The sequence below is a fragment of the Centruroides sculpturatus genome, unplaced genomic scaffold (genome assembly GCF_000671375.1).
Source record: "Centruroides sculpturatus isolate CEXI.00-Female unplaced genomic scaffold, Cexi_2.0 scaffold1749, whole genome shotgun sequence".
NCBI lineage: Eukaryota > Metazoa > Arthropoda > Arachnida > Scorpiones > Buthidae > Centruroides > Centruroides sculpturatus.
The window spans coordinates 100,181-120,842 of NW_019392626.1; the positions used below are offsets into that span (position 1 = coordinate 100,181).

At 32.1% G+C, this 20,662-nt stretch overlaps 1 protein-coding gene across 1 annotated transcript in view; it reads right to left on the reverse strand.

The window, feature by feature from the left end:
• Window positions 1–868: 868 nt before the first annotated feature.
• The window catches only part of LOC111617769, a 28,502-nt gene continuing 8,708 nt past the window's right edge, over window positions 869–20,662 (reverse strand). Inside the window, exons 2-4 of the mRNA XM_023359057.1 lie at window positions 10,158–10,498; window positions 4,772–4,948; window positions 869–4,050 (exon numbers count right to left, since the gene is read on the reverse strand). Of these exons, the coding sequence (XP_023214825.1) occupies window positions 2,530–4,050; window positions 4,772–4,948; window positions 10,158–10,490 (2,031 nt within the window). The 5' untranslated portion in view covers window positions 10,491–10,498 and the 3' untranslated portion in view covers window positions 869–2,529. The remainder of the gene's footprint in view (window positions 4,051–4,771; window positions 4,949–10,157; window positions 10,499–20,662) is intronic.

Sequence of the window (20,662 nt, forward strand, 5' to 3'; positions counted from 1 at the left end):
GTTAGGTTAGAACGTGCGTCCCCACTGTTTGCTGGAATCAGAGATGAGCCGCATGACGGTATACGTATCTGGACTTTAACCAAAAACATAGATCATTGTAACAAAACGTCAAATATACAGACTTATTTTTCTATCAGAAGACAGAATAAGTCATTTTTGTCAGATACTAGGCTTATAAAGATAGAAAATATAGCTTTTAGAAGTTAATGATGTTCCACAATGGAACTTCCATCTATTAATAAGATTGATTCATTTTCAATTTACAGAATCTCATTATTGACCAAAATATCATGATTTTCCGAAACAACTAAACATATGCTTATGAGTGCTATATGATTCATTAATGCTTAGTAAAGACAAATTTAGCAAAACGAGATTAATAATANATATCATAACCAGATGTTACATACGCAGTTTAAATGTTGCCGAAAAAGTTAAACAATTCGTTGCTGGATTTTAATTAAATTTCAATAATAAAACTGTAACTGAAATTGAAGTAAGTTAAGAAATAACTGCTCGAAATTGGCGTAAAATGCTCTTAACAGAAATGTACTTAATGTTACATTATTTCACACCTATGCTATCATTAATAATGCATAATTGTATTTCGTTATATAATATACAACAGTGACTATAGTTTACCTGTTTTTTTTTTTTTAATTTTATATTATAAACATTCGGGTCGCGGAACCATTAGAAATATTTTTTAAACTTTGCTCACGTGACCCAATATGTTACCCTAGGTAATTAATGCTATTTTTTTTTTGTATATTTACAGGGTGGTCCAAAAAACATGATAAAAACTATGTGATCCTCACAATTTACATGTTTATTGATAGATGCTAGTTCTGCTAGATTGTTTTTTCAGGTTTGAATAATTTTGAAGATGGAATCCCGGACTCTGGAAGAACGATTATTTAAAGAAAATTTTTGTCTTGCTTTTTCATCCACAAGGGATCACTCTATGGAGTGCCATTTCATCAAAGTGAATTGTTAGTCCATCATTCATAGATGGTACAATTACTTATAAAAATATCATGCATTGCTGGAACAAGACTTTGCATCTGAAACTTATTGTCACAACATGATTCGCCAATGTTGGTTCACACAGGATGGAATTCATCCCCACAGGAGAGTAATGTCTTTTTGTGGCTGAAAACAGCATTCAATGAGTTCACCATTACATTGGATTCCAAAAAATTGTGGAATTTACTGGCCCCATACAACCCAGACCTTAATCTGCACGACTATCCGAAAGATAGTTTATCAGAATGCCCCCAATTCACTTGAGGATCTCAAATTAATCATTACATGAGATTAATGCACTGAATTCTGACATCTATTGTGTACTAACAGAATTTTGGACCTGATTAAAACTAACTATAAATTGCAAATATTCTGAACACCTGCTAATATCACTTCTATCATCACTACATTTGGTTTTGTGTGGTTTTTTGCTGTTGTTTTTGTTTGGTAATCATTTACTTTTTATCATCTTTTTTGGAACACCTTGTATTTAATACCATCTTGGCTGTACTTCAATATTTAAAGATTAGTTAAATACCTTAAACATTTCTAGATATTTATTATATCTATTGTGTGCCTGGTATTTTGCCATAACACAACATGAAAGTGTATATTATGGCAAAATTAATTGCACATGTAACTGAAATAAGTTATTTAAACTTTTCACGTGAGAGAACATTTCAAATTCCACATCTTGATTCATTGATTGTGTGTTCAGTTTGAATTTGAGATGGTAAGCAATATATTATTATAACAGTTTGTTTTCCAAGAGAGAGAAATCACTGTTTTTTAATATTCATAAATCAAACTAAATTTTTATATACAATATATAAACAAAACTATCTAAACATTTTCTTTTGGCATAACAACAAAACATTGCAATTACAACAAAGTTTACTTTTCATAATAAATTCATAACATTTTTTAAATAGATTTTACATTTTAAAAATCTCTGTTAAATAATACAACTTTTTATAATTTTATTGGCCTGTTAAAAGCACAAAAAAATATTCTGAAGTTTTAACAAAAAGGCACTGCTAATATTAAGGGCCTTTTTTGTTAGTTCTAATAAATATTTCACTCTTTTATTGTAGAGAAGTTTTGTGCCTCAATACTGGACAATGAATCATTCAACTATCTCAACAGACACTCAATGGAAGACTTAATAATACAAATAAAAAATATTCATGTGCAAACATTCCAAAATAAACTACTAATTATAATCTTTTTTAGGAACAAAATAATTTAAAATTTCACAAGACAAAAAAATAAAAAATGAATGAAATCACAATTTGTTTTGAGTCTTGCATTACTTATTGATTACAGAAATTTTACATCACATATAATACTTTGTAGTTGAAGATAATGAAGAAATATTGTTCTTTTTTATTTTTCTTCTCAAAATGAGATGAATAATTTTGCAACTTTTTTTTTTATCTAAGAAATATTATTTGTATGATTTTATTTAAATAATTATAATCCAATAGTAAATTATTTATTATTTTATATGTATGTTGGAGAATCTTTTAAACTTGTACCACATGCAGAACAAATTTTAGCATCTTTATCATTTACTAGTGTACATTGTGGACATTCTCTTCCACCACTTACTAAGGGCATACTTTCAGCTCCAGTAAACCTGCTGTGTCCACACATTTCACAGATTTTTTTACCAGATGAATTTAAATATGTGCAAAAGGAACATGACCATTTATTTGAATCCAATTCTTTTTGAGGAACTGAACTAGAATCCAACGTATTTTGCAAGACACTGTTGTTTGGAAGCTCTACTGCAGAAACCACTTTATTATTTCTTGAATTAGGATATTTTTCAGAAATTCCTTTGTATGATACATTTTTTGTATGAGATGTTGAAACACCATCATCATCTTTAGTACTTATAATATCAGTAAATGACAGTTCTGCATCATGAGCAAGATTATCATAGAAACTTGTTCTTTTATTTGTATTATGCATTTTTCGATTATTTACATCAGAATTAATAGAATTATCATCATTAATAATACTTTCAACTGTGTTATGGTTTTCAATTTTTTGCAATTTATCAGAAGGCATTTTCCAAGGTTTAGATAGCTGCTGATAATTATCTAAAGATAGCTGGTGAAAAGCTCCTGCAACACAAGGTGATGCTTGTTTTTCCATTTTTCTATATTTTTCTTTTGCTTCAATGTTTCCTAATTTATCTTTATGAGAATACATTGCTGATTGTTCACAACATGTATAACATTGACACTGCCTAGTATTATTCATAAAAATATCTGGATGAGGCATAAATGAAAAATTAGCATGAGGATGAAAATGAGGCATAAAATCATATGGATTACTATATACGTTTTTGAAAAGTGGTGGTTGACTATAACTCATTCTGGCAGCATTTCTATCAAAATCTGTGAATCCTGAAATGTAATTATTTTCTTGAAAATTTGGTTTCGGAATTGGCATATAAAGATCTAGAGAATCATCTATCCTGTCCATAGATGAATCTCCTATTCTATTAGGGCCTGACCAACTTGACATAGGGCTCCATAAGTCATCAATTTCATCAGATCGTGAACCTTTTCTCCTTACTTGTCGTTGTCTATCCAATTGTAAAGAAACACCTTCACTCCAAGAAGGTGACCTTAAATGAGAAACAGCTGTTCTTTCAGCTTTTTGTTTTGTAGGATGAGAAACACTATCAAACTGACTAGGTGGTAGTGAAGGTGGTGGCGGAATCATATCTGAATGAGAAAGATTTGGCCAAGTATTTGATAAATCAACTAAAATTCCTGTATGTGGCATACTTTGAGAAACATTAAGACTGGACAACGTATAGTCCTTTGAAGCATTTTTTAACTGCTGTCTTTCAAAAGAATGTTTTTCTTCTGCCATTTCTGCTCGTTTTAACTGCTGTAAAATACGAACAGCTTCATCTATTCCACAAACATAATCTTCACGTACTTGATGTACTTCATCCCAAGTACACTTGTAATTTGTAATTTTTTCACATATCTGTATCATAACCTAATGAAAGAAAATAAACATATAATTATATAATACATAAAAAATTATTTAGAAACTTATTTTATTTCAGTAATTTATTAAATTCATTTATATAATTGTAAATATTAAACTGCAAAATATAATATAGAAATAAATAGCATAATGGATTATAAACAAAAGAATAAAGAACATTATGTTGAATTATTTTAAAATAAAAAAGTTATTACAACTTTACATATACAGTATATTTCCATATTAACCTATATGTTAAGTATGTGAGAATCATTATTTTTTTAAAATGTACTTATATTTACAGAGTAATATTTTTCAAAAGTTAAAATATTAGTCTTTCTGGCAACTGGAAAAACTATGTAGTTTTACACTGATATATTATAAAAATTATGAATTAATATCAGTGGGAAAAACATATTTCACAATAATATGTTTTTAAAAACAAAGATAATCAGAATTTGTTAAAAATAAGAAAATTTTTGACAAACTCCTTTATCATAGTTTTCACTTTTATTCAAAATCTAACATTTTTAAATCTGAATGTTCTATCTGCAAGACAAAACAAAGGCAAAGAGAAAAATGAAAATTTTCTCCACAGTGTCTATATATTGAGTATTTTATTAACTTACATTAACTAGAATCATCTTTAACTGATAATATATTCAAACACTCATATTCAGAGATCTCCACATTATAAAAAAAATTGTATTAACAACATTAATGACTTTACCTGGCATTCCACATATGCAATTAAACAATCAAGTGCAACTTGAGTTACATGATCAGGATCAATAGGACCATCAAAAAAGAGGACTTCATTATGTTTTTCATATCCCAATAAAATAAAAATTGATTCTGCATTAAGTAATTGTGTGTCAACAGTGTGCTTAAAATATCCACTGTATAACTGTAAATAAAAATTTTTTTTATAAATGAAGCAATAATTAAAAGATAAAGATAATGTATTATAATTTGAAATCATGTATGCTAATTTTATGTACAAAATAAAATTAAATAAAAAAGAAATAGTCATATACAATTAGAACAAAATAAATTTTAAATTCAGAAAATATATTTGCCTTTTTTCCATAGAGTTAATTTAGAACTATTTTAATTATAAAAGTAACATTTTTAAAATAGTTTCCAAAACAATATAAGTAGACTGCAAGATGCAGACTTTCAGATTTCATATGAAATTTATAACTCATAGGAACATTGTGCAAAATCAGCTACCCATCATTAACAATTAAAATTAACATGTGCTAGGATAAATGATTAGCAAAAACAATTATATTATTTCTATCATATAACAAAAAGAATCAATTACTATAACAGAAATTAGAAAAAATATGATTCTAAATTATTATTATTTATAATAATAACTTAGAATTAAGAAATATTGATAAGATTTAAAAAATATTTTTATTTATCTATTTTCGAACCATTTTATGATTATCCTTACAGATTAAACAGTAAATGTTACTAAACAAAAGCAACAAGCTTTTAATGTTAATGTTTTAAAAAATATAAAATTTTAAAAAGATTTAAAACAATTTTGAACTATTTTGCAATTTTCTGTTCTGTTATATTCTTGTAATAATAAACCACACACACCTGATTTGTATTTGCCGAGTTATTTTCTTTATTCATTCAAACGTTTTCGGCCAATTTGTATAGGCCATATTCAAGTTTTAATGTTGTTCGTTCCAATGGAACCAATAGTTTGAAATTCATTTGAATTTGAACTTTTTACAATGTATGTGTATAAATAAATATTTAAGAATAATATCAAAAACTTGTTGCAACTTAACAGTAACATGAAAAACGTAAATTAAAATAAATATATGATAAAATATAATCTTAAATGTAATCAAATTCAAATGAATTTCGAACTATTGGTTCCATTGGAACGAACAACATTAAAACCTGAAGATGTCCTATACAAATTGGCCGAAAACATTTGAATGAATAAAGAAAATAACTTGGCAAATACAAATCAGGTGTGTGTGGTTTATTATTAAATAGATAGTATTGCTGAGAAGGTAGATGGATAGTTATATTCTTGGTTAAATATTTTCAAGGGAGTAGATATTCTAATGGATATTTATACATGTTTATACATAATACTGTATTACAATAATATATTTATTGTCAACAAATTTGATGAACATCTTGAGTCCATTTATCATTTAATTATCATCATAGTAATTCATTCTTGTTTTTAATGTTATTGTCTGTTTAACTTTATATTTTGAGTGTTTTTTTTTTACCTTTTTGAACAGTTTTTCTTAAGTTGTTCTGGATGTTTGTGTATTATAAGAATTTTTGATTCCTGACAGATATTTAAAATGAAAATATTTGGATATTTTTGTGCATCTTGAATCTTTCTTTTTATATATGGTAGTTTTCAAATTGTTCTTTGTTCAGATTGTTCAGGTAGTTCTTGAAAATGATTGTATGTAAAAAGAAAAAGTGTAAAATATATAAATATGTAAATTTTCTAATAAAAACTGTAATCAAATTTTATTAAAATTATTATCTTCTAATATCATTTTAGATTCTTTATGCTTAACCCTAGTTTTTTCCATTTTTGCCTGACAATGATAGATTTGTTTTCCTGTAAGTACTAGCGGCTTTTAAGTTAACTTATATTGCATTTGTATATTTTATTTCTTATTTATCTATTGGGATTTTTAATGTATATTATTTTTTCTACTAATGAAATACAATTTTAAAAAAATCACAGACTCTAAATTTAATTTTTTAACATCACCAAAATTATAAAAAAAAATAACATGAAAATAAGCCTAGCCATTGTTTTCTTAATATTCTTATTGTAAATTTCTGTAACATCTAAGTGCACAATTTATGTTTGCATCTAGAAGTAATAAAGAAATCATTTTCATTTTTGTTTAAAATTCTTCAAATATGCATGCTTTTATAAATAAATGTTTTTTACAGGATAAATTACTTTCAGTTTTCGTATTCTATTGCTGCCTCATATAAGATATAAATTTGTTTATAAACTTCTGATAATATTACTAAGAATGATTCCTATCTTAAATTTTTTTCCCTCCATGACATTAGCGATTAAATTAAATATTTGGTAATTCTGAATATATATGTTAGGAATTTTTAGAAAGATGATCAAAAGTTAATAATCAGTATTCTGTCACTGAACTTACTCAGCCGATTGCAGAGAGAGCATTTAGAGGCCGACGGCAGTTTACAGATCGGGTAGGCCGCTGTTCAGAAAAATTTCATTGCAGAGATGGCGTTTCTCGCCTGCCACAATGTAGACAGCGATTAGGAACAAGTTATTTGACCTACTTTCTAGACTCACTCGACAGCGGGCTTTTCAATTTGAGTGATAGCTTTGTTCGTGGAAAAGTTTAGATAAAAATAGACATCGTTCCTTTGATAAATGTTGTAAACGGTACGATTCGACAAAATTATTAATTAATTAATTGCTTGGAGCAAAAATAACAAAATTAAATACTTTAAATTTGTTTTAAATGTTCCAATTCCAATATTCAAATGGGTAAAGACTTAAAACTACAATTAATTTAAATCAGATACATTTATTTACAATTTGAGTATCGTGTCAGTTATAAAACGTTAATGCATTTTGGAGTCATTGTACTGTTAAACAAATGAGACAATTTTAATAATTACAGAAATCTGTTTATAGATATAAAAAAATGTAATATTAATAATAAAATATTTAAAATTATTCATTTCGACAGTAATAAGATGTCGAAATAATTCCTTAAAAATCTATTCCAAATTCAATATAAATTTTCTAAATATGGATTTGTTCATATTTTAAACTGTATTGGCGACAAAATTAAATATCGAAATGGAAAAAGATTGTCATTAATTGCCGAACAATGGTTTTGATGGCTTTTCTGGAAGCTTTCAGAACATAGCTGGCGACCATTTCTGACATCACAAACAAATAACCCGATTGGCCGAACAACTAAAACAGGGGAGTAATAGCGAAGTAAGTAAGAGCCAATATTTTGCCAAAGTTCATTTAGAGAACAGTCAGAAATAGATGATCGTCATCTTTGCAATGCATTTTAAACCGTGGTTCAGCCAGCCAATGTCTATAGGCCGTTCTATAGACCGTTGATAAATGTCGTTTAACGTAAACTCTGTCTCTGCAATTGGCTGACTGAGTTTCAGATCCTTATTTTAAATTATGGTTATTTTCATATCTATTAAACAATATTCATCAAGGTTTTAAGAGACACACCTCTTTTGTTCCAATACAATTACTAATATTGCAGTTAAAAAGTTTCAAGTTTTAGATAAAGCTAGATTCATACCAGGATTCAAGCATACAAATCGCTATAAAGTAGATATGAAGTGGCAGTTTTGAATTTATTTTGTCGGTAGATGAAAATATTTCAACTTTCAATAATAATTCAGCTAACCAATCATCAGCTTTTACTGTCATTTTATCAGATCATCTAAAGACAGGGAACAGAAAAATGGTAAATTCAAGATGGTGGGTAAGGGAGGTTTTTAATATAACTTAATCAAAAAATGAAAAAAAAACTTGTCCTTGATTTGAGTGATTTATGATGGAAGGATATAAAAAAATAAATAAAATTCATATGAGCTATATTGAAAATAATTTCTGATAACCATAAGAATTTTATGATCTTTTATTGGTTAGGGAGGCTGCTTAAACAATCAAATGTTGATTATCAGTAACAAATATAATCTTTTCAATGTTTGACCACTCATCATCTAAATCAGTTTGTATCAGATATTTTAAAATGAATGACATAATATAAATTTATATATGAATTAAACCAGGGATGTCCAACCTGTGGCCCGCATGCGGCCCAATAAATGTGTAAACAAAACCAACAAATTGTTTTATTTTTTTATTTCAACGGCATAAACTCAAAAAAGAAGTTTCACAAAGCCGTAAACTTTATACATATTTTATTTTTGAGTGAAAAGGAAATATTTTCAAATACTTGGAGATGTGTGGATGACGAAGAAATACTAAATAAAGCTGAAGTTGTGACTCAAAGGATTATAGACCCAAATTTGAGAAAAGGAGAGAAAGGCCAAAAGATAAAAAGGAGGTGAGAAAGGTTAAATGTTAATTTAAGGGTATGCAAATATTGACCTTTAATTTTCCAACCTTCCTCACTACTTTTTATCTTTTGGTCTTTCTCTCCTTTTCTCAAATTTGGGTCTATAATCCTTTGAGTTCCAACTCCAGCATTATTTAGTATTCCTTCCAGTGTTGCAATATTTGGCTACTTTGTGCCAAATTTGGCTACCATTTTTTTTAGTTTGGCGTAAAAATTATCATTTGGCTCATTGGCTACTTTCTAGGCTACATATTATTTATAAATATATTAGTCAAATAAAAATGCACTTTAAAATGGTGTTTCGTCGTTTTTTATTAATTAGAGACCCAAATAAAGCAAATATTTGTTTTTTTCAAATAAATTTTTGTTTATCTCCTTCATAACAAATGAATTTATTTATTTCTAAGTAAAAATTGAAAGTGTTTGGAGAAGTAATTTTTTAAAATATCCTTTTTCGTGATAAAGTTTTAATACTTATTACTATAATCTAGACTTGTTAATCCTTAAATATACTTGTATATTTAAGGATTGAGTCACAAATATATTATATATACTTGTGACCCAAAACTCCATGACTTCTTCCAATGTGGCCCAGAGGAACAAAAAGGTTGGACACCCCTGAATTAAACAATGATGCACAAGATATATTTCCTAATTTAATTAGATAATTTCATAAATGGTTAATAAAAGTGTTAAAAGAAATCAGAAATAATTTTTAAGTATTTTCCAGCAATTAGCAAATTACAACACAATCATTGGAATATAAATATTGGCAATATCATATGATCATTCCAATCTATATCAGTAACAATGTGATTTCAATACTTGTATTGTATCACTTGGAACACTGCTATTCACATATTTAATGTAACTCAAGCTGTTTTAGCTAAATACTACTACTGTTTGGGAATTTTTAGTTAAATCTGAATGTTACTAAACACACTTCCGAAGCTTTTATTTTCAATTTATTGAATTAATTAGAAGTTTGAAAAAATTCACCTTAACAATTTTATATTCCTTCCTCCAGGGATGACTTAATAAATTAGTAGCATATTTTTCTAAGGCTTGAAAAGCTGTAGCTCCTTTATAAATACTAAAATTTGGATTTTCTTGAATACTCCGATGTAAAACATCTCCAATTTTTGGACAACTGAACTTTTGGTTATGAGGCACTAAAGACAAAAATTCAGCAATAAGGCCCTCCAAATTACATCTCTGTTCTAATTTTGTAGGTGTTTCTTCTTGATTAAGATACGCCAAATGATTCTGGCATATTCGCTGACGTACTTCTTCACCTCGAGACATCTTCAAGTAGTTAACTTGATGAGACATTACCACGCCTGTAAAATATAATTTAAGAAATTGTAGCTCAATGAAATTAAAATAATTGTTGAAAATACAAAATATTATATAATTTATAAATGAAATAACAACAATTTATAACATATCTTATTCTAAAAAAGCTATTATCTGAGCCATCTTTTGAAAACTATTGCAGAAACTTATGCAAAAAGCTCCAAAAATTGCTTTCTTCCCTATTTTTTTTTTTTTAGTTTAAAGTTTTTCTTAATCATAAAACTTAAATTTAAAACACATCAGATATTATTTTACTTTCTCTTTCACTTCAATTATTGTTTAAAAAAATGAAAAAACTAATTATCATGGTTACAAATCAAATGATATATCTCTAAGGTCTACTCCTTCACAAAGTACTGTCATTAGCACTCAATGATAGTTAATGTGTCAGAAAAAATTTGAAGTTTATTAATTTTAACGTTTCTTTGTCATGCCCTTATCATTGGACTGCTAGACTATCTTTCATAAATGATTGTGTCTTCCTTCAATGACTGGAAAAATTTACTATTATGTACTAGCTTTCCTAAAAAAATTATTGTTAAATTATTTCATCATTTACTTTTCTGGCTGTTATATAATACATAAAGTATGGTGATCAGCCATATTTTAATCCCCTGTTTTTGATTTCTCAGCATTTTAACACTCCAGGAGCCCAAAAATGTAAAAAAAATCCCTTACGATATTTTATTGTGTGTATATGGGGTATCTATTTTGCATTATATCTCAGGATTGGATGAACCAAAATTTTGAAACTTGGCAGAATTATTTCTATATATATGGGCCATAATGCTATTAAATTTTTGTGGTTAAAAGTTCAAGGGAATGGAGAGATAGAGAGATCTTGTGTCATGTCTCAAGTAGGGTCAGACTTAATGAAAATTTTACTCATTATTGACATTTACGATTTTTTAAAACTCATCACTATCCTCAAAATTATGCCTGTTGCATTTTTAAAATAATTAATAAAAATAAAAAATTAATAAATATTTTAAAATAAAATCTCATAATAGAAGACCCACAAACAAGTTTAACTTTGTGCTAATGCCTTAGTGTTTTTTAAACTTAAATATTTTATTTTTAAATATGGATGTAAAAGTAATTTAACAAAATTACATCTTTTCTTATTATTATTTAAATTTTATACCATAGTATAATTGAAAATAATCAGACTTCTTGACCTACTTAACCTCCTGTTTGAGTGTTGGCTAAGTCAAGCAAGAGCTTTGCCAGCTGTTTTTATTCTTAAATAATTAATAAAGTATTAGTTAACCCCAAAAACCCTTATCAATTTATTTTTTCATGTATTTAAACATGGTGTTGGGGTAATGGCCATTAATTTTTAAATACTGTATATTTTGTTTTATAAATTTTGTCCTTAATTAATCACTATCAATCCTGTTACACTTATACAACAACAATATTACTAATAATAAAGGATTCAACTTTAATAATGTTAGAATTGATAAAAACAGAGATGTTCAAAAGGTGGTTTTGAAAAGAGCAGGATTGGAATTCTAGTTTAAACATATGTTCAATTTAGTTGTTTGAATACTGACAATGATATATAAATAATCATAAAAGACATTTTTATCAATCATATCATTATTAAAGTTGTACTCCTTTATTAGTAATAGTGTTGGTATTGTTATTTTATAAAATACTAGTGAAGAATGTCCAGTGTTACCTGGGAACTCAGGGAGACATTTTTGATGAACAAATCCATATTTAGAAAATTTATACCGAATTCGGAAGAGATTTTTAAGGAATTATTTTGACATCTTATTACTGTAAGTGATCACTGACTAAATGGATTAGGAGGCATCATCTACAAATGCAAATACTGCCATTATTCATGAGATTTTGTGCCAAATTTTTGTTTTAATTAGGAGAACAGTACAATAAGGTGGAATTTTCATCTCCCTATTTTGACTGTATACCATATAAACTGCAAAATTTATCATTTACAATTACTTAAACCAAAAACAGATGATGTAATTGTAAATGGTACTTATAAATACAAATCTGACAGTATTTACAGTGCAGTCAAGAATAGGCCTATTTAACTATAAGCACCTGATACAGGCTTTTATTTCAGAATGTCTCAAACATACATAAAGAAGGAATCCTTTATGTATTTAAAATAAAAAAAAAAAACGATTGGATGATTGGATTTTATCTTGTTAGGTATGAAATTATATGTGAAAATACAATTACAGTGGCACCTCGGGATACGAACACCCCAGCATACGAAATTTTCAGGATACGACATGAAATTTGAACATATTTTTGCTCCACGATACGAACAAAAACTCACCATACGACATTACATTAGTTCTCAGTGCCATTTTTTATTCACTTCTGTTCATCGGTCTCAGTCCGCGTGTTTGCTTCGTCGTGGAAGGATCTCGCTCGATAAAGGAAATCTCGAAGTATTATCAGAAAGTGACTGATTTTATTGAAAAGAAACATCCCGGAAAGGTTCACACTGGCCGTATTGCTGGTCAGAGTAATGACATTTGCCTAAGTCATTTTAGAAACATTTTAAAAAGTAGGCAAAGCCAAACCTCTTTGGATAGATATTTTACCAAGCGACCTGTATCCAGTGGAAGTGTTGGTGGAAGTGAAGGAAAGAAAGCAAAAAGCAGTGAATAAAATATTTAAAAAATATATATATAAAACAGAAAAGATAAAAAAATTAGTGTTATAGGCCTATTATTTTTAAGTTATTGTTACATTATGTTATGTAAGTTAAGTTTTAGTATCATTTCCCTTCTCCCTCTCCTCCGCCACTAGTTTACACTTCCATCGTCGTCTCTCCTCAAAGGTAAAGTGCAAATAAAACTACATTTTTTTTTTTATCAATTATTATTCTATTACAGTTATTTATACATTTACAACTACAAAACGCATTTTTTAGTATTTTCCTTACTATAGTTATTATTATTATTTTTTAATTTATTACTTTAGCTTTAATTTGAGTGTGTTTTTTGTGTTGGAACAAATTATTTGGTTTTACATGTAATCGTATGGGGAAAAATGATTCACCTTACGACATTTTCATGATACGATCTGAGTGTCGGAACGGATTAATTTCGTATCCTGAGGTACCACTGTATATGAATCCAGTAATCCTTTTTTTTTCTTTTGTTGTTAATTGTCAATATTCTTCAATCAAGTGTTATTTATTTTTCTTTGGCTGTCAAAAAATACATATATACACAACACTCTTGATGATATTTTAACACGTTCATGGCATTACGAGTCACATGTGACTCGTATGCACATGTCTAGTTAGGGCTACAGACATAATTGCTAGTTTTTCTGTGGGGAGGTGCATATGTTTTGATTACATAATTCTACAAACATTAATAAAATAATATCAATATATTAAGTATGGTTGCAATAAAATATATTAATTTAATAGTAAGAGGTACAGGTGACTCGTGCCTCCCTATATTAAAATAGACTACGAGTCACGGGTGACTCGTAACGTCCAGCAGCTGCCTAAATGTTTATCTACCAACGCCGTGAATGTGTTAAGCAGAGAAATAATGTTTATGAAAAAGTGTTTATGCAACCACAGAATTTTTTACCCCACTTGGGTGTCTCAACCCTATATTTAGGAAAATTGCTGTTCTACACTACACTGTGTTAGTATAATGAGTGCAAAATGATCAAAGGTACAAAATGGATGTGGTAAAATAATCTTATATCATACAGGTATCCTCCATACAACATGATTTTGCTCTGACATGGTTTGAAAATTGGGGATATCCTCAAATAACATGATTAACACGGTTTTGGAAATCCTCTGTACAAAATTTCACAAATTTTAAGTGTAAACTTTGTTATTCAGTATTTTTTTTTATTCAAGCAAGCATGCTTATTGTCCAAAATTTGCCCACAGATTTTAGAATATTGAATTTTTCAATTTGTTTTGTGTCCTTTGTCAGGTTTACTTTAATGAAAACTGATAATACAGCTGGTTGATAGGAAAGCTAGTACAAGGTAGAATTTTTTCTACCTTGTACTAGCTTTCCTATCAACCAGGTGTCATTATTGCTGCTTTCAGACTTTAACCCTTAAGACTGTCATGTTTTATTTTTATAAATTAATCTTTGTATTTAGTAAAGTATATTTAAACATTTTTAGATAAATGCTATTAAAATTTTTTTAACTGCAGGTAAGCAATCATTTCTAAAAATGATGAACAAAATATAGTGGTATCTCAGTACTCGAACTGTTCTCAACTGGAACAATTTGACATTTGAGCACAAATTCTGGGGGGATCACTCGGTGCTCAACTGAACAAATGCAACCTGCTAGAACAAATTATTGATTAATAACATATTTATTTTTTTTTGTCATCCATAGAAAATTATGATAAGATCAACAAAACTCAGCTCAGATTACAATAATACTTTGTAAAAAAAGAAAACACTCTTGTTTAACTATATTAACAGTAATTTTAATTGTGCTTGTTAGTTAATTATCGACTGGAAATGAAGTATTGATTGCTTTAATAAACATATTTCTCTTAGTAATGAAAAAGAATAGTATACTTTTGTTAACTTCTGGAACCTAACCTGTTTTGCATTAGTTCTTTGTTTCATGTAGCACAGATTCGCATGGCAATTTTTCAGAATGTATCTACTGTGTTATACAAGAGATATCTGTATAATAGAATAGATTAAAAATGAGCACTAAATTCTAAACTTTAACCAAATATTTTTAATAGTACAAAACTTACTTTTAAAATTTACTTATTTTAATTATTAAATTTAATATAAAATGGCAGCTTAACCACCTACCTCTAGCCAAATTACTTAATATATTAATTAATTAATTAGCCTTAATGTAGTCTAATGAAGCTGGCTGTTCATTAATTTTCAGAAGTGTCCATTAAGGATGTTTTACTTAAGGAAGGAAGGAATACAAGTTGAAGGAAATTGATCTCTATTAGCATGAGAACTATATACATATATACAGACATGAGTAATCAGTAATCGATATGAGACAGAGAGGACATAGCCTCCCAAAATTTTTGTACTAACAAATTGTCTCTCATCCCAACCTATTTTTATTTTATAGCATAATATAAAAATTAAAAGTATGAAGGATATATTTTTTCAACCTCTAGTTTAAGCCAGCAAATAAAAAGCTGATGTAATACAGAAATGAGGTTACAGCAATGCTGTTCAGCACTCTTTCTACACTGCACTGCCTATCTGCAAACTGTTCTAGTCATTTCTCACTGAGAAGCAAGCATATAAACATGTCCAGTGCAATTGACTTGCCCTCCAAGTTGTGAAGTGCATCCTGTCATTCAATTTCTCCAAGCTGAAGGACATAGTGCAGCAGAAATTCATTGCAGGATGAGTAATGTGTATGGTCCCAATTTCATGAGCAATGGCTGTGTTCAAGAATGGTACAAGAAATTCCAAGAAGGATGTAATGATGTTCATGATGAGACAATCAAAGGAGAAAATCTGTGATGTTAAACAATGATGTTGACCAAGTGGATCAAGTAGTTTGAGAAAGGTACCAGTTCATGATTTCCAACTGTCTGATAAATTCCCTCAAATATCAAGATCAGCTCTCTACCACATTGTAACAGAAAAGTTTGAGTATAGCAAAGTTTGTGTACAATGGGCTCCAAAGAAGCTCAGTGATAATCACAAAATTCAGTCTTGACAGTTTTGGACAAGATAATAAGTGACAGGCAATAAGACATGGGTCCCCAGTTCAAAAATGTTGATACAGAAGAACAGTCAAAAACAACTCCGAAGGCCCAACAGGCCTAGCCCCCCAACGGAGGCTCCCAAGTTGCCGCAGGCGGACACAGAGGGTCCTTGGGTCCAACCTGTGCTTTCTCTCTCAACCTTCAAATGCCTGCCCCTCGTGGAGGGACAGGCACGGTCTTCTAGACCTTCCAAGAAGAAAACAGGGGAGAAAGAACTTAGAGCCTCCCTCGGCTACATCGGACTCAGAAGGCCAGCCCTCCGACATGGAAATTGTCACCAAGATAGGCCAAACACAGATAGACCTCCCAGTGGATAGCTGCGCTGCATCCCAGGCGGAACAGGCCAAACTTCACCAGTGCTCTTCAATGCACACCGCACAGAATGCCTGACTCCCTTAGCGGTATGAAGGAAATCTGGATAGTGCACTGGAACACTTGCAGCCTTCGATCTAGGAGGGTTCTCCTAGATCGAAGGCTGCAAGTGGTTTAGAGAGGCGGATGTCATAATGGTCCAGGAGATGTGGCTCACTTCAGAGAGTGCCTTTGCCCTCCCAAATTTCATGATTTTCAGATCAGACCGCACTTTCAGCAATAGCTCATTGGTGGCCAGCAAGGCTCCTCATGCCAGGTCCAGACATAACAGGTATGGAAATCCAGGAAGTGTGGGTGTACTTCTCAGGAACTCTCCTCTCCCTACTCAACGTGTATGCCCCCAAAGGGATCCAGGAGCCAACTCAGCTCAACGTTCTTACGCAAGATAATTATAGCCCATGGATCATAGGTGGGGACTGGAACGCCCACCATCCCTCTGAAATAAAGAGTGCACCCACCCTGACGCATCTGGGCATGTACTCTTTGACTGGCTGACAACAGCAGAGTTGTGCTGCTGGAATACGGGAGACCCTACCTACTTTCATGCCTTGGGGACAACGGCCATAGACCTGATGCTCTGCTCTCCGGACCTACTTGGTTCCGCCACCTGGCAGATGAGTCAAGACACACTCACAAACGACCACGCTCCTATTCTACTCACACTGACATTCCCAAACCAAAATGGAGCACAGACGCAGCCCCAGATACTAAGGAGAATGGAATGGGGCAGGTACCAGGTGCACTTAGAACGCCGCTGGGCACCAGAGAGTGCTCGGCCAAGGAGTACAACATGTTCATCGGCCAGCTCAGGGAGGTGGATGCCAAAATGCAACTTAATCCGAGCCAGGAAGAGAGCATTCCAGAAGGCATGTCAACATGGATCTCTTCTCTGATGGAACAAATATAAACAGCAAGGAGCTTTACTTAGGTGGACCGCTTGCCAGGCATGTAGGGAGTGGTGGGGGAAAGTGTGCGCATCTCCCAACACGGTCTATGATCTACTGCATTTTTAGGTGATTGCGGGTCCCACTTGGCCCGTCAATTTCCCACCATGTCATTCAAGCTGACATCACACTTACATCTCCGGACCAGCAGGCGGAAGCCTTGGCTTCCTATTTTGGGCGCTCTGTCGGATTGGGACTTTTGCCCCTCTCTGGGCCCCACACCCAACAAATGTTCGGGTTGACAATGCAGACTTCCACATAATAAAACTTCAGTGTGCCCTCCGTGGCCTCTGGAATAAAACTCTGGGACTGGATGGCACAACGGCACAGGCCCTGAGGGCACTTCCCAAGGAGGGCCAGGCAGCCCTGCTCTGTATTATAAATCAGATATGGACCATGGGGCAGTGTCTCTCTGAGTGGAAACTTGTGTATATGATACCGATCCTCAAACCAGCTTGTTCGAACGTATGATCCTAAATCGTCTACAAAATTCCTTGGTGGCCTCAACCCTTTTTCACAGGAACCACTTCAGGTTTATCCCCTATCAGGGGGTAGAGGATGCCATAATCCTGATTCACCATACCATAGCAGTAGCTAGAGCTCAACGGAAATGGGTGTACATGGTCCCATAGACCTAGAGGGGGCGTACAATTCAGTATATCAGCTCGTTCTGCTTGCCAAACTGGAGCATAATTGGATCGCAGGGAAGCCTTATCAGTGGTTGTCCTCTTTCCTCCTACAATGAGAGTACCAGATCAAGTGGAGCGGTGTGAAATCATTCCCCCACCCATTCCTCCAAGGGGTACCGCAGGGGAGTGTGTTAGCCTCTCTCCTGTTCACGGCCGACCTATGGACAGCATTTCCCACAGATATCACAGCAATTCTTTACGTTGACAACTTATACCTGATTGCCACCAGTACAAAGCCAACTATGGCAACCTACAGAGCTCAAAGAGCTCTTGAACATCTAGAACACTGGGCGATGCAGTGGAGTATGGCCTTTTCGGCTACTAAAAGCACGACAATAGATTTCTCTCCAAAGAGACACTGGCTGCTGGTCTCACTCCAGCTTCTCTCAGGCACCATCCCCCAGAAGACCTAAATCAGGATATTGGGGCTTCATTTTTCCCACACATTTACGTGGCACTCTCACAAACAGTTCTTATGGAATAAGCTCACAAGGGCGGGGTCATATCTAAGGTATTTCACATCCCAGGGCCCACACAGCAGAATTACTTCAGTTAGTCAATATGGTCCTCCTCCCGATGGTGGAATTTGGAGTGCCGCTCTTGGACGATGCACCTCCAATGACCATCCAAAGAATAGAAAAACCAATTCATGCCACTCTTCGCATGGCCCTTGGGATCCCTCAAACCACACCGCTTCTATCCTTATACACCGAGACTGGGTACATTGGCCTTAAGCTTAGGCTGTACAGTACCTACGGACGGTCACTCACAAAACAGCTCACATTTCGCACGGCCCCTACAGTTCCCTCTATAGGCTCTTTTCAACTGCAAAGTGCCTCGGGTACTATAATTGGAGCTGGTTCCAGGAGCCCTATGTGTCTTGGGCTTTCTCATACCTGAGTCAAATTGGTATATCCACCACCCTCATCCATTGGCAAAGGAGGGTCCTGACTAACACCACACATATCCAACAAAAGTTAAATATCACAGCCTATCAGAAAGTCAACCTTAGCCATCAGGGTGAATATAGGGCACTCTTTGATGAGCTAGTGAACAGCTACTGGTAAGGGTGGATGTTAATTGGGACTGACGCTTCAAAAATACATAATAGGATGATAGAGAGATTCCCAGCCTGGAATCTCTGTGAAACATGGAGGCTCGAGAAGAACTGTGGTATTTTTGGGGCGGAAGCAACGGATACCTGTGCTTATAGCCTATTTACATACAGTTCATCAATGGGTTCACAGTCAGTGTCCACTATGTATGTCTGCATTAACAAGTTATAAGTGTCCTCTTTCAATAAGACAAGGGCCCTGCTTTTATCTGCCTGGAGGACGATGATGTGTTGTTCTGCTAACCATTTCTTGGATCTTGAGAGCAGATTCCAGAAACCGTGATTCTGGTTCTGGTTGTTGGATGATTGGATCTTGAAAGCAGTTTTCCATCTATAATATTCTTTGTGGACAGCAGTCATATTTGTGATGAGGTTTTCAATGTCAGGCATTACCTTTTCAGGTTGTATTATGGAATCACCCGGTGTGTACATAGGACTATGCATTAGAGTGCAGATGAGAAATCTCGGGGGTGAAATGTTGTCCCAGCAAACTAAGGAGCAGCTATGTAACGCATCCTGAGGTTTTTGTTTACCAGAATCCATGCCAATTTCTTCTGATACTTTTTGGTAAGGCTTCATTCGAGCATTTCCTGAAAGATGGTTACCCTTCTGTCGACTTCCTAAAGTAATGCAGGATTTCCGTCATGCAGCTGATTCTCCACTTTAATTACGCCATTGAGTTTGGAAAATATGATCCTTCTTGTTGTTCGTATCGCTTTTCTTAAACATAGGGCTCTTAGCTTGGGTAGAAGTGAAAATAATTTCATAATCTTTGTTCTACACATTCACTTGTTTGAATCTCACTGGTTTTTTAAACCTGAAGAAGACTGAAAGTACGGTCGAAAATGTTTGTTTGCTATTAAACGTTTACTACTGGACTTTTAAGGTTTAGGAGTGGTCATTTATATGCTTTCCAGTATTCACGTAAGAAGATTTTTAAATTTGTAAGAAGTGTAAAATAATACTGCAATAGTGAGTTAAGATATTATTACTAATGTGTTGACTATTTTATAGACTAATAGCATAAAATTCTTGTTGTATAGATTTTATTATTCAACTTATTACACTTAATTAATTATCAACTATAATCCTAATTAATTAATTCTCTAATAACAGTTATAACAGAATATTTCATGCCATTCTAGTAAATGTCTAATTCTAATCTGAGCTATTTCTGTATATACAATGACAAGTATGAAATATTAATATTGACATAAATGAATCACTATCAGTCTTAGGAGCGAGTACTTCTTATATGTTATAATAATGAATATGTTTTAAAATAT